Source organism: Acomys minous (genome assembly GCF_964271855.1).
Source record: "Acomys minous genome assembly, chromosome: 16".
In the NCBI taxonomy this organism is placed as follows: domain Eukaryota; kingdom Metazoa; phylum Chordata; class Mammalia; order Rodentia; family Muridae; genus Acomys; species Acomys minous.
The window spans coordinates 83,893,747-83,910,426 of record NC_140498.1 but is presented as its reverse complement, the minus strand read 5'-3'; the positions used below and the strand labels follow the sequence as shown (position 1 = coordinate 83,910,426).

Here is a 16,680-nt window from a genome sequence, read left to right as displayed (position 1 = left end):
AGATCGAGAGAGAACAAAAGGCCATGGGCTGCGTGGCTCCATTCAGAGTAAAGGACCAAGAGCGATGACACAGGGCTCCTTTAGACCGTGGTATCACAGGCATCTGGAAGGATTGACCTATACAGACAGCGGGCAGTACAACTCGGTGACTAGTGTGTGAAAGGAGAGAGAGAGAGAGACGCCCCCCCCCCCCCGTGATGGCACAGCAGCCCTGCCCAGGTCCCAGGTGCAGGAAGGGGTCATAGAGCCCACCATGGGTTGTACAGGAGCTCAGCACTCATCTGTCTGCTCTAGATTCTTTGGGGACAGACTGTGTTAGGGTACACCATAGACCTGGTCAGGAGGTCCCCTCCCAATTGCCTTCCACAAACACACAGTGCCCAGGACTCATCTACAACCCGAGAGTGCTTGCTTGCATGCACCCCAGATGCTCATCCACCCTGTCCACCAATGGGCCAGCAACACCTGCCACCTGTGAACCAATACTGCACCATCAAGTGCAGGGGCGGGGGAGGGTGGCGCTTTTGCCTCATCCACCCCAGCAGATCCCCTGAGGCCAGGGCTGCTTCCCTACCCTGCAGTGGCACAGCTGAGGCCAGCAGGAGGGTGACAACAACCATTACAGTCATGGCCACCTTCCTTCCACAGGCAGGCACTGTCCCAGGCAGCAGCACAGAGAAGTCAACACAGCCCTCAAGCTCAGAGAAGGGACTACAGACCAGCCAACTGTGGGCAGGCTTCAGGCTTCGGAGGCAGGGGCAGGCTCGCAGCCCAGCAGCCATTCAAGAGTTATCTGCTAACAGCGCCCTTATCAGGAGGTGTTGTTTCCTGACTTCTCTTGGGGACAGTGCTGGGCAGTAGATGACTTCCTCCTCCATCTCCCCCTCCCCCCAACACCTGCTGTCCAACCCAATTCCTCCACCCCACTCCTCCCATCCCCCCTCCCCCAACCCAGCCAAGCCTGGCTCACCAGCTCCACCTGGGGCCCCAGACCTTCCAGGATCCTATGCGCGGCTTCAGCTTTCTTCTGTGGGACAAAGAGAGGAGTGGAATTAGTCAAGGGTTCACACTGGCGGCAGCGCCTCCGGAATGAGGCTAGATCCCGATCGACAGCAAGGACCCCAGTCAACCCTGCGGAAGCCCCCCAGCTCCCTCCCAGGTTGGCCCTAGCTAGGGACCTGACCATGGCTAACCAGCTACAGCCTCGCCCGCTACCTTCTGCCAGGCTTGGATGCCTCTGGTGTCTGCTGACCTCAGAGCCAGAGCAGCGGGAGGGGACACCGGAGCCTTCTAGGATCCCATCTCACAATAGGGTGACTATTTCTGGCCTCTATCTCCTCCCTTCACAAACCAGGACTCATTAGGAAAACAGAAGCGTGCTGCAGAGGGCCCCATGGCTGTGGGGGGGGGGGCTCCCCTCAATAGGCTAGACCTCATCTTCTCAGGCCAACGATGAAGACAACATTGTGCCTCCGCCTGGCTATCTGCCCAGACTGGGACCACCAGGGCCGACTCACAGGAAGCAGGGAGTGGGAGGTGGGGGGCGGGGAGGGGGCACACAGGGACTGGGATCAGGGACACATAGGCGAAGCCTGAAACCATGTGCCAGAAAGCAGAGTAGAGCAGGCAGGTGCTGGAGAGTCACCATCGTCACCCCGAGAGCTTTCCGAGACCGGACGACCTCAACCCACTGGCATCCAGCAGGGACAGTGGGTTGTGGGTGGGCTCAAGCTGGCAAGTAGACCAACCTCTGCCTAGAACAGTACCCCACTATTGGCTCCTCTGTGCAGAGCCTTGGGGTGTGACCAGGGTACTGATTCAGCTATGACATATCAGTGTGTATCGCACAGCTCTGTGGGAATCAGCACCAACTTTGTGTTTAGGCTAAAGGGGTGGACACCAAACACGGCAGGGCCACCCGGAACTACGCTCGCACAGCTGGAGTGGGGTCTTGGATCGGGGGTTCTAGGACCCTGTGCCCTGTAAACCATAGAAGCTTGTATGAGGATGTGCTGCAAGTCTGCTGTCCCTCTTTGGGGACAGGGGACACCCCAGGAAGGGTGGCTGAGACTGCAGAGGCAGTGACTGCCTCAGGCTCACTCCCTTTCATACCACTCCCCATCCCAGGTCTGTCTGTCTGTCTGTCTGTCTGTCTCTCACTCATACACACACACACACACACACACACACACACACACACACACACACACACACACACACACACACACTCCCTCACCATCTTCTGCCTCCCAGGAAGCTGCCCCTCCCCCAGCTCTGCTACTTCCCAACTCCACAGGTCTAGCCACTTCCAGGCCCTTCCACTTCTTCCCAGCTGCCCATGCTGTTCCAACCACCTGCCAAGCTCCACCCACCTTCCTCTCCAGAGCCCTGAGGCAACCCTCACCTGACCTCACGCTGCCCTGCTTGCCAACACACTGGATAGAGACAGCCATGGGGACAGAGGCCCCAGGGAGGTGGCTGTCCTGCCAGGCTCACCTCCCTGGTGTGGACACAAGGAACAAGGCAGCAGCCTCATCACCCAGGCCTAACTGAGCCCCTCACACCTGCTCCAAGACAGGACCACAGGGCTCTCAGTGGACCTACAGCCTGACTCTGCCGAGTCACTTCCCAGCCTGGCTCCCTGGCTGCCCCATCACACTGGCACACAGCAGGCACTTGGCCGCCACACCAACACCAGCTCTGGCCTACAGCAGGTTGCCAAACATTATGATCTGTCATCCTTATGAGGAGACAAAGCCAGCTCACTGTAGATGCTGGTACATACTCATCAGAGCCTCGCCAGCCTCGCCCAAGGGTGAGTAGGACAACTTGGAAGTCTAGTAGGGCAGCTTCAAACTGCAGGCAGAGGACGGAGGTCACAGGGACACACCCCAGTCAAGGAGACCAGCCAAACCCCCTAAGCCTCAGCTCTAACTACAAAAGAACACTGTTGAAGGTCTGACCCTACAGAAGGTAGCCAGAGCCAGAGAGACACCACTGCCTGAGGCCACCAGGCAGCGTGCCCAGAGAAATGAGCAAGAAATCAAGAGTTGTTTTTTGCAGGAGCCAGAAGACCCTGGGGCCAGGTGGGGCCAGCAAGGCCTCAGTCACCATCAGATACTGCATGATCTCCTGATGTCACAAAGCAAGCCCTGGTGGCGTCTAGACCAACACATTCAAGTGTGCGCATGTGTCTACATGAGCCCAGGCTGTGCACACGTAGCCACAGATGTGCCAAGAAGACACAAGTGTATGCCATGTAACCGCACGGTGACCCCATGGACCTGCCCACCCAAGCCCCTCCGTTGGTCACACATGTACGCATGCACACACACTCACACACACAGAAAGGTGAGCAGGTGTGTGGCCCCTGCCATCTAGTTCCCATCCTATACCCATTCTAGCCCCGCTCCCTCCCTGACTCTGATGCACCCCCTCCTGTGCTGCCCACAAACTCCCAGGGAAGTGGAAAAGCCACTAGCTGGCCTTGAGGACAGATGTGCTCCAGATGCACAAAGCCTTGGGCAACCCCCTCCTCTCCCCCCAGGACAGGAACAGAAGAGGCAGGCTCTAGTCCCGCCTCTTTGCAGAGGCAGCTGCTAGGAAGAGGGATTAAAACTTAATCCCATTGATCACAGGGAGCTCGAGGCCCCACCATTCTTCAGGGGAAGCTGGGGAGGCAGCTCCAGGCTCATGGCTCTAGCGCATTGTGTCACGTATCTCCTGGCCCTCTTGACAACCCTGAGTGCCTACCTACTATGCCAGGCTATGATGCCACCCTTAGCTAGGAGAAGGGCAGGGGCGGGTGGGGAGGTGTTCAGGGTGAGAGAAAAAGTGGAGGGGGACATCACTCAAAGAGGGATAGCTGAGGGCCTGGAGAGATGGCTCGGTGGCTAAGAGCACTGTCTGCTCTTCCAGAGGACACAGGTTCAATTCCCAGTGCCCGCGTGACAGCTCACATCTATCTGTAACTCCAGTTCCAAGGGATCTGACAACTTCACAATAATGCACATGAAATAAAAGTAAATAAACAAAATTTAAAAAAAAAAAGAGGGATGCCTAAGCAAAGGGTAGCAGGAAGGTGGCTTTAAGAACATGCGTCTACTATGGATGGAGAGAGCCACAGTTCACTGGCCCCTTCCCTGACAGGTTCCTGAAGCCAGTTCAATCTGTCTGTCCCAGACCCAAATTTAACCTGCTGTGCAATCTCAGGCAGTTTCCCTGCCCTCTCTGAGCCCCAATGTCTCCCTTTTGCCTCCCTCAGAGCCTGAGGCAAGCTGGAGCCAAGCCTAGCCTCTCCCTGGCTCCCTCTCTGGGCTTTGATTTCTTCTTCTCAGATACAGACAGTTGGGGGCAGTCAACACTCACAAGTCCAAAGTTACTGTGTCATGGGGGACTGTGTCGTGGAGGGCTGTGGCAGCAGAGGCCAAGGCTGAGATCAGGCCCTACAGCCCACATCTACCACATCCCAGCACACACACACACACACACACACACACACACACACCCCAGTGTCTGGGTCTGCTTCTCCGTGTGTGGTGAGAACGGCTACCACGCACACCTCCCGAGGACCGGCCGGGCAGCTAACTGGCAGTACTCATACGGGTATCATCACGTGTGTCACTGGATCTGCCGTGCATGTATGAGGTGATGATGCATCTCTGTGACCGGCTTGCCCCTCCGTCTCCTCCAGCCCGATGCCTGATGTCATGCAGTGGCCCATGGGCCGCCCGCCCCTCCCCACCCGCCTGCCAGCCTCCACTGTGGTTCAAGGTGTCTGGCTCCTGCGGGGCGTACCCGGTTCTCGTCGTAGATGATCTGGACCAGGCTGCGGTGCTTTGATTCTATGGGTGGTGGTGACACCGGCTTCTCAGGTTCGGGCGGCTTGGCGGCCTCCTCCTCCAACTGTTGCTGCAGGGAAGGGGGGACGGCATGAGTGGTGCAGGCCGGAAGCTGAAGGGCTGTTCCCCACAAACCCACAGCCACACACAGGAAGTCAGGCTGATCGCCATTTCCTGTGAGTCACCCAGAGATTCTGCTGTCCTCAGCTGGGCTCCCCGGTGGCTGTGCATCCAGCTTGGACCAGGCTTCCTGGGTTCAAATCCTGCCCCAGCGATGGAGGGGGGGGGCGCGCTCAATTCTAATCTGTGCAAAGGAAGGAGCTGCTAACTAGGCTGCAAGGAGGACTAACGAGGTCACACAGGTGTAGCGCTGAATGGGTTTGCAAGGGGCCGGCCACTCTTACCCACCACTGCCGCCACAAGCACCAAGGCTCCAGGAGCGGCTGCAGGCACAGAATGAACACTACTTCTGACCTGTACAACTACACAGCCTTGAGAAGTTACTCAGTGTCTCTGAACCTCCTATTCCTCCCCTGGAAATGAAGAGTTGCTAATCTTCTGAGGACTAAGCCAGGGGCTTGTTTGGAGAGTGCTGGAAGAGGCAGAAAGGACCACGCACCAGAAAGTGTCCCAGCACACCATCGTTACCATCACCACCACCACCACGATCATTAACCATCAACATCATCACCATCGCTACTATCAGCATCATCTTTGCTACCACCAACTCCTCCACCATCCTCATCACCATCTGCACCCCCATCACCACAACTATTGTCATCACCAATCACCATCACCACTGCCAGCATCACCTCCATGACCCTCACCATCACATTTAATTACCACCCCAACGGTCACCATCCTCAGCATCACTATCATCACCAGCACATGCCTGTGTCTTCACACTGGACCCCTCTCCTCCTCCATCCCCTCATGTCTGCAATCCTTTCCTGATGCCGCTGTCCCCTTTACCCCAAAGACAGATGCCAAGCCCAAAGAGTTCAAGACTCTCGGGTCTCAGGCTACACAGGAGGCTAATGCCCAGCATGCTCTACGGAGGGTGCCATGAGTGCAATCAGAGCATGCGCCACTCTTTGGGCCGTGCATATACAGCTGGCATGTTCAGTCACACAGGGCAGAGTTTTGTGGCTACAAACAGTGAGATGAGGCAGGGTCAGTGCTGAGGCCAGAGAAGCCAAGCTGCTTTGGTCCTGCAGTGCCCCCTGGTGGCCACTCTAACAGTCCAGCAGAGAGAGAGGGAGGGAGGGAGAGAGGGAGGGAGGGAGGGAGGGAGGGAGGGAGGGAGGGAGGGACAGACAGACACAGACAGACAACACACGCACACACACACCACCAGGAAGCCTAACAAACACAAAGGGTGAAGGCACTACGGCCCAGTCTAAGACAGCACACATCCCAAAAGTCAGACTTTAGTTTCAATCACTCAGGGCTCCAGAGTCACTGCGCCTCTCTGACCCTCAGCATCTTCCTCAGTGTAACCGGGCAGTGACACTGCATACCCTACAAAGGTGTCTGGAGGATACAAAAGGACACTGCACCACAGGCCTGGTGTGAGCAGGGCTGTGAAGGGCCCAGGCTTCACATAACCTCAAACATATGCTACACAGTGACAGAGCCCATACCGGTACAATCTGGAAATAGCCCTGGAAGAGAACAAGAAAAAAAGCTGCAACCCCCATGGGCAGCGGGTGGGCTGCAGGTGCTGCAGCCATTGTGGAAAAGGCCAGGGTATACCTCACTGACACCCACAGAGCCACCATCACGGCACCCAGCAAGTCTATACCCAAGGAGAACCAGCAACAGTCGTTCAGACAGCACAATATAGCCACGAGGCAAAATACTACTTTCCATAGAGAGAGGAGTGAGGGTCCCCTATTCTATGTGAAACCTCAAAATCCTCATGCTGAAGAAGCAAGCCAGAGACACAAAAGGCAAACATATGAGTCCATGTGTGTGAGGTGTCCTGAATGTGGCTCCACAGACTGTCACAAGAGGGGGCTCGGGCGGGGGAGCTAGGCTAGTGCTCTGGGCCTTTCAGGGCAATGGAGGAAGCAAGAACTACACACCATGGTCTGTTGCCTGTGAACTGTAAACTTTAAAATGATTCACTTATGCTTGGGGATTTTGGTTTGGGGGCCGGGGTGGAGTAAAAAGACTGGTCAGTGGTTTTAAGAGCGTGTACTGCTCTTACAGGGGACCTGAGTTCAGTTCTCAGCACCCAAGTGGCTAACAACCACCTCTAATTCCAGCTCCAGGCTATCTCATGCCCTCTTTCGGCTTCTAGGCATCTGAACACACATGCACGTACCTACACTCACAGACACATAAATCAAAATTTATACATATATTTAAAGGGATGGGGCAGGCGTGGTGGTACATTCCTTTAATCCCAGCACTCAAGGGGTCGAAGTAAGAGGGCCTCTGTGAGTTCAAGGCCAGCCTGCTGTACACAGTGAGTTTCATTCAGGCCAGCCTGGGCTACAGAGTAAGATCGCGTGTTCAGAAAGAAAACAAACAAACAAAAAAACCGAGGAGGCGGGGTGGGTCTGAGCTGGGGAGTAGTGGCACATGTCTTTAATCCCAGCATTTGGGAGGCAAAGGCAGGCAGATCTGTTTGAGTTTGAGGTCAGTTTGGTCTATAGAGCAAGTTCCAGGATAGCCAGGAGTACACAGAGAAACTATGTCTCAAAACAACAAAAACAAAAACAGGGTAGGGGGTTAGGGGGGCGGATGCTAACCAACAGCAAGCAGACAATTCACAGGAGAGAACCAACTCCCACAAATTGTACACTAAAATCTACCTACCTATACACACACACACATAAATTAAGTATAATTTTTAAAAAACACATTATAAGGTATCATTCAAAAAGCAATTTAAGTAAGAAATTGCTTCAAAACAAAACAAAACTAGGAACAACACCAGCTCTAGTCACTTAACCTTGAGCCTCAGTCAACATAAGTGCACAGAGTGGTGGCTCCGAGCCAGGCCTGCAGGACTGAAGACCGTAGCCTCGCTCTGGGAGTCTGGGCTGCCATCCTGGAAGCCCTCATTGCCCTGTGCCTGGATCCCACTCAACTCCTCATGCACGGAACAAGTCTCCTCTCCGCCTTGGGCAGCTCAAGGTGCATCTCCCAGAAGGCCTCCGTCCCCTACAGGCCCTGGATTCTGTTGGGAGCTCAGGTGTGTAAACATGTGCCCAACCCAGAGGCTTCCCAAATCAAGACATATCTCAGCCCCCCCCCCCAAAAAAAAAACAGAAAATGGCATGGCTCTGGGCACCCAGAGTGTGGTCTCACTGGAATCCCCGGCGTCCTCACTACCAACCTGCTTTTTCTTCAGCTTGGAGATCTGCTGCTCCACCATGGTGATCTCGCGATCCACGCGGTCCATGTTCTGGATCAACTCCTCCTTGGACAGCCGAGATGGTGCCAGCTCCAGCTCAGGGTCAGTGTGCGGTGGGCTGGGGGGTGACACGGGCTCCAGCTTGCCCGCCAGGCTCCGGTCCTAGAGGTAGACAGAAGCAGAGTGTGGTCACCCACGTTAGTTAGCCCAGCACCTGTTTTCAACCATAACTTAAGGCCGCAGGATACCAACTTCCCACCCTGAGCATTCCCACTGTCACAGCGCTGTATGTGGATCCTGCCTTCCTGCCAGGTCCCGACCACGCTGCCTGTGGCTGTGTTCTCTAAAGACAAAACCCAGGTGGCTGCCAGGCTACCTGAGCGATGACAGTCCTTACTGCCTCCTCTGACCATACCGCTCCTATTCCCCCACCCCAGAAGAGAAATAAGACTCCGACAGTGACCTCTGACCCCCAGCCCAGACCCATAAGCCCTCAAGGCACATGACAGCCTACACAAGCAGGCTGCAGACCCTGAACCGGAGCAGCCAGCTTTTCAGAAAACACACCTGTCACAACACACAGGAGCTAACAGTCACCAGGCCTCGCTTCTTTCTTCTGTCTTTGCAGAGCAAGAGATAGAACTCTGGGGCCTTACCAGTGTAGTGTAAAGTCAGCGCTCTACCACAGACCTAGTGCCTCGGCCATTTTTTAACCTTCAACCTTTTTTGTTGTTGTTGTTTTTGGTTTTTAGAGACAGGGTTTCTCTGTGTAGCTGTCCTGGACTCACTCTGTAGACCATGCTGGCCTCAAACTCACAGAGATCCACCCGCCTCTGCCTCCACCGCGGCCTCCCAAATGCTGGGATTACAGGCACACACCACCAGGCCCGGCTTACCTTCAACTTTTTAAAGATTTATTTGTGCGTGTTTTGCCTGAATGTATGTATGTATGTATGTATGTATCTGGACAAGTGCATGCCTGATCCCTTCAGAAATCAAAAGAGGGAGTCAGAACCCCTGCGACTGGGATTAAGCCACCTGTGAGCCATGAGGATGCTGAGAGCCAGACCTGGGTCTTCTGCAAGCCATCTCTCCCTTTGTTGCCCAGGGTGTCCTCCTGCCTCAGCCTCGCATACACAGGGATGTCAGTTCTGTACCACCACACCAGGCTCTTTGTCATTTATGGGTATTTGTCAGCTTCATCAGGGTGCTGCTCTTCCCTGGGACTGACGGACTGACTGTGTATTTCACACATGGTCCTGCACCTGGCCCCACCATGGTTTCCTGTTCTCTAGCTAAGGTCAGGGACCACCCAGGCTGTACTGGGATGCCCGGGGAACAAAGAGGTTAGGAAAACAACCCAGTTCTCTTCTAGACAGCCCTGGGCTCTGAGCCCAGCCCCGCCCTACAACACTCAGTTCAGTGACCACAGATCATGCACGGACGTGTTATCTGCCTCAGTGCCCCTATCTATACAATAGAGGAAATGAACAAGACAGGAGTCCTTTCACCTCCTCTGTGAGCCTAGGTACACCCTACCCTGGTCCCCAGCTAGGCCAGCCCCACCCTAGTCTCCTCTGGGCCAAGACAGCAGCTGCTGGCAGACAGGGCCAGGCAGAGGCAGCGGCTGCTCCCCACCCCCACACAGCTGCGCTCTAAGGACACAGGATGCTTTTATTCCCTAGAACAACTGCAGCCTGGGCAGCCAGGTGCCCCACCTACCCCACCCCCACCACTCTCACAACTAGAAGAGCCTACAAATTCTATGTGTCCTCCTTCCCTGCCCCCGGACCCCTCTGAACCCAGCGCTTTGCCCCTGGCCTCATACTGCCATCTAAAATACGAGGACGGCAGAACATGGCACACTGCGGGAGGGGTGCTTCAGGCTCTCTTTCCAACGCAATCCTTCAGGAAATTCCCAATCTCCATCTTGAAATAGAAGGTGGCTGCGAGTATGGTCCCCTGAGCCCAGTGGTCCTATCATCCCCGAGACCAGGAGAGAAACAGAATAAGCGCGACATCGTGAAACCATGGATCGAACCTCCCACAGCCAAGGATGGGCTCCAAAGCCAAGCCACCTACAGGAGGCCCCGTCCCCAAGACTGGGGCAGCACACTTAGAAGACGCACCCGGCAACACCAGCCACACCACGTGGCTGAGCCCGGCTTCCTGGACCGGTCGAATCAGGCTGTCTTTCACGGTGGCCCATCCTCACGACCAGACATGAAATGACTGGACCCACACGCCTCCCCCCCCCCCCAGCGTACAAACACACAGCAGGTCCCCATGCTCCCACATAATGGGAACAAAGGCCATGGGCTGTGAAACAGGATCGCAGAAACATCCAGAAGGGGAGAATCCACCCACCAAGGCAGACTGCAGGGCTTGGGGAAGCCATGTGACCGAACCCCCTCCCAGATGGAGGGACTCTCTCCAGAGGGATGACGGGTGGGTCAACATCCTCACCCCTGACTGTCCTGCTACTGGCTTCACAGATGGTGAGCCAATGGCAGGAGAGCTGGGGCCTGGCATGCCAAGATACACTGAGGGCATCAAACTGGCCAGCCTCGAAGTGACAAGTCACTTTGCTTGCGGGTGACCCACTATCCTGTTGAGTCCTAAGCCCGAGGACACAGAAGCCCCAAGCCCAACAAGAAACTGGGCAGCAATTTAACTCTCTTCCCAGACTCTCTTACTCAGTGAGATTCTCATCAGTCAGCCTTCCCCCAGTCCACCAGTCTGTCTCGCTTCAACCCACCAGGCAGTCTGACTCGCTCCAGCCAGCCAATCAGCCATTCTCCGCTGACCCAGTGGCTCTCTGCAGCCCCGTGCTGGGGCAGAAAGCTTCAAGGCAGCAGCAAGAAATGTTCCGTATCTGACTTAAAGACCTGCCACAAAAGGCCTGCGATGGGCCCCAAGGCTGATCTCTTCCCGTTCCAGCAGAGGCTTGTGGCCAACCCAGCCACAGAGGCAGGCTCCAGGCCAGAGCTAGGGGAGCAGGAGAGGTGGCAGGATTGGGGGGGGGGGGCGTTGTTGTTCTCTGCTGGTCTTAGACTTGTGGTGGTGCTGAGGGAAAGGGGGGGGGGGGTTGCTCAGAGTCACAAATGCTGTCTCTCAAGCGATTCCAGATACTAAACCAGCTCAGAGGCTGTGCTTAAGCTGGTGTCCCAGGCCCCAACCACCCAAGAACCTCTCAGAGACGGTTCTACTGCAACACCCTGAAGTTCCCCGAAACAAAGCTCAATAACCTCCCAAGGCACTGGGAAGCCCAGGCAGGAGAGCACTGCCAACCCTTAGGGGGGCCAGAAACTCCCCCAAAGCCCTGCTCCTGCCTCCAGCTGGATTCCTTACAAACCATGTTTGCTCAAAGCCGTGTATATTCCATCCACACCCACCCAGGTCCCCCTGAAGCCTGGCTCCAGCCCAGCCGGGGCCCAGGCAGGGGAGAGGAAGACAGATGGTAGGAAGGCGAGAGGCAGAGACACTGAGAAACAGACAGACAAACAGACAGAGTCAGGGACGCACAATCAAGCAGAGACCCTAAAGGGGTATGTGGCTGGCTAGTTTTATGTCAACGTGATGCAAATTAATAGCCATCTGACGAAGGAACCTGGACTGAGGAAATGTCTCCCTAAGATCTGGCTGTAGGCAAGCATGTGGAACATCTTCTTAGTTAGTTTGTGACAGGGGAGGGCCCAGCCTGGGCTGGTGGTCCTGGGTTCTATAAGAAAGCAGGCTGAGAAAGCCATTTGATGAGCGAGCCAGTAAGCAGCGTCCTTCCATGGCCTCCAGCGTCCTGCCCTGTTTGTTTCTGTCCTGCCCTCCTTTGAGGATGAACAGTGATGTGGATCGAGGCTGCCAAATAAACCCTTTCCTCTCCGAGTTTCTTTAGCAAAAGTAACCCCGAACTAAGACAGAAATTGGTACAAGCATAGTGGGGTATTGCTGCGACAGACCTGACCGTGTTGTTTAGGGGAGGATTCTGGAACTTGAGTAAGAGAAGCCAAGGAGTGTTTAAAGCGTAGTGAGCTATTCTGTGGGACTGTGAAAGAAACCAGTGTTGAGGGAAACGCAGAGGACGGAGGTGTGGCTTGTAGAGTTCCAGAGGGAATTCTGAGAGTTACCTCAATACTATGGGACCCTTGCATATTTGCTATTTTGGATTAAGATTGCAGTTCCAAGCCAGGAGTGGTGGCGCACGCCTTGAATCCCAGCACTCGGGAGGCAGGGGCAGGCAGATCGCTGTGAGTTCAAGGCCAGCCTGGTCTACAAAGTGAGTCCAGGACAGCCAAGGCTAACACAGAGAAACCCTGTCTCAAAAAACAAAAAAACACCAAAAAAAACAAAAACAAAACTGTGGTTCCACCAGTCAACTGGAACCTCAGAGTCAGCCATGGTTTAGCAGGAGACCAGCACCACTGAAGTGACACCTTTGCTTTATTGGGACGAGCGATGCTGGAGCTAAGAAACGAGTAGTGATTAAGAGACCAGAATCATTGAGGTGAAATCTTCTGCGAAGTGTTTCCTCAGACCCAGCCCACAGAAGCTGTGTCCCAGAGGCAGCCAACACCTGCCCCTTGCACTGGCAGTCAAACTTGACAATCTAAGAGTCACCCAGGGTGGGCTGGGCAGTGGTGGCACACACCTTTAATCCCAGCACTTGGGAGGCAGAAGCAGGTGGCCAGCCTGGTGTACAGCGTGAGTTCCAGGACAGACGGAGCGACACAGAAAACAAACAAACAAACCAAAACAACAACAACAAAAAACCAGAGTTACCCAGTTGGTACTGGTTTTAAAGACACGAAGGCAGGAAGCTGAGGTTAGGCACTGTGAGAGGTCAGGAGAGGCCATTGGTGAAGGTGCAGCCTCAGTGCCAGCTGAAGGCCAGGATTAAAGGGGACACAGAGAGAAGTTGAGGCATGGTACCATGAAGAGAGCCCAGGAGAGGTTATTGGTCAAAGTGCAGCCCGATTGCAGCAGAAGACGCCAGCGTTTTGGAGATGCCAGTGCCATGGGCTGATCACCAAGAACAGCAGCAGCTGTGGAGCGGAGGCTGCCAGAGCCTAGAAGACAAGCCCTTTGGAGGAGCCCAGAGACCCTGAACGGATCCCAGATGCTGAACACTGTGTTGTTTACACAGTTGGACTTTGATTCTACTTTGATCTGACTGTGGCTGTGCCCTGGTTCTTCCCTCTTGGAGTAATAAAGTATTCAACTTGTTTTTGATTTTTACAGAAGCCCACAGTTGAGACTTAAACTTTAAAACAAACAAACAAACAGCAACAAACCAGATTTGAAAGTTTTACAGAGACTTTGAGTTTTAAAAAGAGACTGCATATTTTTAAAAAGATTTATTTATTTATTTATTATGTATACAGTGCTCTGCCTGCATATACACCTGCAGGCCAGTAGAGGGCACCAGATCTCATTATAGATGTTTGTGAACCACCATGTGGTTGCTGGGAATTGAACTCAGGACCTTTGGAAGAGTAGTCAGTGCTCTTAACCTCTGAAGCCATCTCTCCAGCCCGAGACTGCATGTTTTTAAGAAGACAACTTTGAGTGCTTGAATTTGTAAGGCTGTGGGACCTTTTGAGTTTATGGAGTGTTTTATATTGTATTGTTGTATCTGTATTAATGTGTGATCTTGGGGATGAACAAGAAAGGATGTGTTTATGTCACAAGTTAACAAGGGGTCAGATGTACTGGCTGGTTTTCTATCAAATTAAAACAAGCTACAGTTATCTGAGAGGAGGGCCCCTCGATTGAGAAAATGCCTCCATAAGATAGAGATGAAGGCAAGCTTGTATGTAGAGCATTTTGTTAATCAGTGACTGATGGGGGAGGATCCAGCCCATTGTGGATGGTGCCACCCCTGGGCTGGTGGCCCTCTGTTCTCTAGGAAACAGGGTGAGCAAGCCAGTAAGCAGCACCCCTCCATGGCCTCTGCATCAGCTCCTGCTTCCAGGTTCCTGCCCTGAGTTCCTGTGCTGACTTCCTTCAGTGATGAACAGTGATGTGGACATGAATAACAAATAATCCTGTCCTCCCCAAGTAGTTTTTGGTGATGGTGTTCCATCACAGCAACGGTAACACCTAACTGAGACAGGGTAACAGGAGCATCTGAGCTACAAGTGGCCTCACTGGGTGACTGTGAGGACAAAACCCTCAGAAGAGCCACAGGCTAGGCCTGGGACACTCTGGCAAGCAGCTAGTGACAGCAGAGGCTGACAGGTACCCACGGAGACACAAAACCCAGAGCTGGTCCTAAGACACCCATCTGCTCCCCGTCGATGAAGGCCTACCACTGAGAAGCCAGGCATGGCCCCTCCTGCCTTCTGCAAAGCAGGGAGAGCTGGCTCAGGGAGACTGGGGGTTCTCGGATGGTGAAGAGCCTCTCCCCACGAGTTGCCCGCCCGAATCCCATCCCCCGACTTCTAGCTCTTAGCTAAGCTCCAGACATGGATGTCCTAGGTTGGCCCCACAGGGCTGGGAAAACTTTGGCATGTGACAGTTTATGTAGTTGCTCACTTGGTGCTAGCCTGTCATCCTTGTAGCCTTCCTGGGCTTGCTTGCTCTTTGCTGGCCACACCATAAAGCCCCTACCTACCCTGGAGCTACGTGACTCACCCACTTTGGGGTACACAGCAAGGAGGAAGATCCTCCACTCTACTGTCCTGAGTGGCCACTCCCCCTCTCAAGCCTGGTCCCTAGACACCCCACACAGTGATCAGATGTTACTCCCAGCTTCCTGTCCCCACTGAAAGGCCACTCCTTGGCCCCTGGAGGCACAGCAGGCACCTAGGCTGAACACACATAGGGACAGCTGTCCCCAGCCAGCCAGGAAATGGCCATGCTGGTGGCACTAGTCACAGGACCCAAGACTTCTGGGGGAGGGGGGAGCAAGAAGGGATATATGGACAGTACAAGTGGACGGACAGACGAGGACAGACAAGCAGATGGGGCAGCTGCTGGCAGGTATACAGCAACAGAGCACAAAGGCTGGATGGTGACTGGACTGGGCAGATGGCAGGGTGGGGGTGGGGACAAAGGGACAGAGGCAACTGGAGCTGGAAGAAGATCCAGCAGAGGGGTGACAAAAGGGGGAAGGAGGAAGAGGGGCAAGCAAGGGGCAAAAGGTCTGGTAGGGACGGAAGGAGTAACATTTGGGCAAGAAGAAGCGGCAGGAGAACAGAAGTTGGAGTGAGCAGGTCATCCAACAGGACAGCAGAGCTGGAGCAGAGTCCTGTGGCCACACCTGTCCCAAGTCCAAACCCAGCATGGTCAGCAGAGTCCCCTGCCAAAAAGACTTCACAACATTCCCTCAGGGGCTACCGGACAGCCTTGCGTACCCACGCAGCAAGCCTCTGAAGGAAATAGAGGGTAGCCAGACACACACAACAGCCCTGTCAGGGCCTAGGGGTGGGGCCAGGTCAGGTTTAAGAAGCCACAAAGAGGGGCAGGGGACTGGTACGGAGAGAGGAAATCAGGGCTCAGTCACACCAGACCTGATGGCCACTTTAAAAAGAGGCAGATATTTCTGCCTGTGCCCACATGACCCAGTGGGGAAGGGGGAGGGGGGGAGGGGAAGGTTGAGAAGGCCACTGCCACAGTACAGGTGAGACATAAGTTGCCTAGGGCAACTGAGTCCGACAGAGGCCACATGCTGGCTAGACCTGGCGTCTACATGGAAGGATATGGGTGCTGACTAATGGACTGAGTGGGTAGAAGAGAAAGGAGAGGGAGGGGCCCTGGAGCAGGAGGGAGGGGCCCTGGAGCAGGAGGGAGGGGGAGGGGAAGGGGGAGGGGTGGAGGGGGAGGGGGAGGGGTGGAGGGCTGCCTGAGGTTGGCAAGTGTCAGTCTATCAGCCTGTAATTGACCTCCATTTCCCAGGGATAATCTTGGGCGGGGAATAAGGACTGTCTCAATGTCAGGGAAGTGAAGCCCACCCATTCGTCCTCTGACATCCTAGCACCTGACTTAGGTCACCCTGACAGGGGCCACAGCAGCTGAGCAGAACACACTGGGAATGGGCTGGACTCCTGCTCTATCACACCAAGAACATTCCAGAGCTTGTGCCAGTGGCCTTACTCTCCTACAGAGGCTGGAGTTTGATCCTGTCACCTGGTCCAGCCGTAAGGTGTGTGTGCAAGGCTCACAGCCAAACCCTGTACCCAGATAGCCTGGGTCACTCAGGGTCGGTCTGCTACTGACTAACAAGGAGCAAGCTGGGCTCAGAGAGGCCGGAACCCAGGGCAGCACAGCAATAGAGTGAAGGCAAGAGAACAGACAGAAGGCTTAGATCAAGCCTGGCCCGGAGTCACAGGCCTGCCATGGGAGCTATATGCAAGGCCTAGGTAAGGTTGTGATTTCAAGGCCAGCCTGGGCTAGAGTAAGTTCGAGGCCAACCTGATCAGTTTAGGAGGATCTTAGTGGTAGAGTGCTAGCCTAGCATGGACAAGGCCCACGTAG

General features: G+C 54.7%; 1 protein-coding gene across 20 annotated transcripts in view; it reads right to left on the bottom strand.

The window, feature by feature from the left end:
• NCOR2 (nuclear receptor corepressor 2) overlaps positions 1 to 16,680 on the bottom strand; it is a 164,550-nt gene that overhangs the window by 86,278 nt on the left and 61,592 nt on the right. For all 20 annotated transcript variants that reach the window (XM_084762969.1, XM_084762956.1, XM_084762975.1 and 17 more), the window contains exons 5-7: positions 8,191 to 8,370; positions 4,798 to 4,911; positions 971 to 1,027 (exon numbers count right to left, since the gene is read on the bottom strand). In XM_084762969.1, the coding sequence (XP_084619095.1) occupies positions 971 to 1,027; positions 4,798 to 4,911; positions 8,191 to 8,370 (351 nt within the window). The remainder of the gene's footprint in view (positions 1 to 970; positions 1,028 to 4,797; positions 4,912 to 8,190; positions 8,371 to 16,680) is intronic.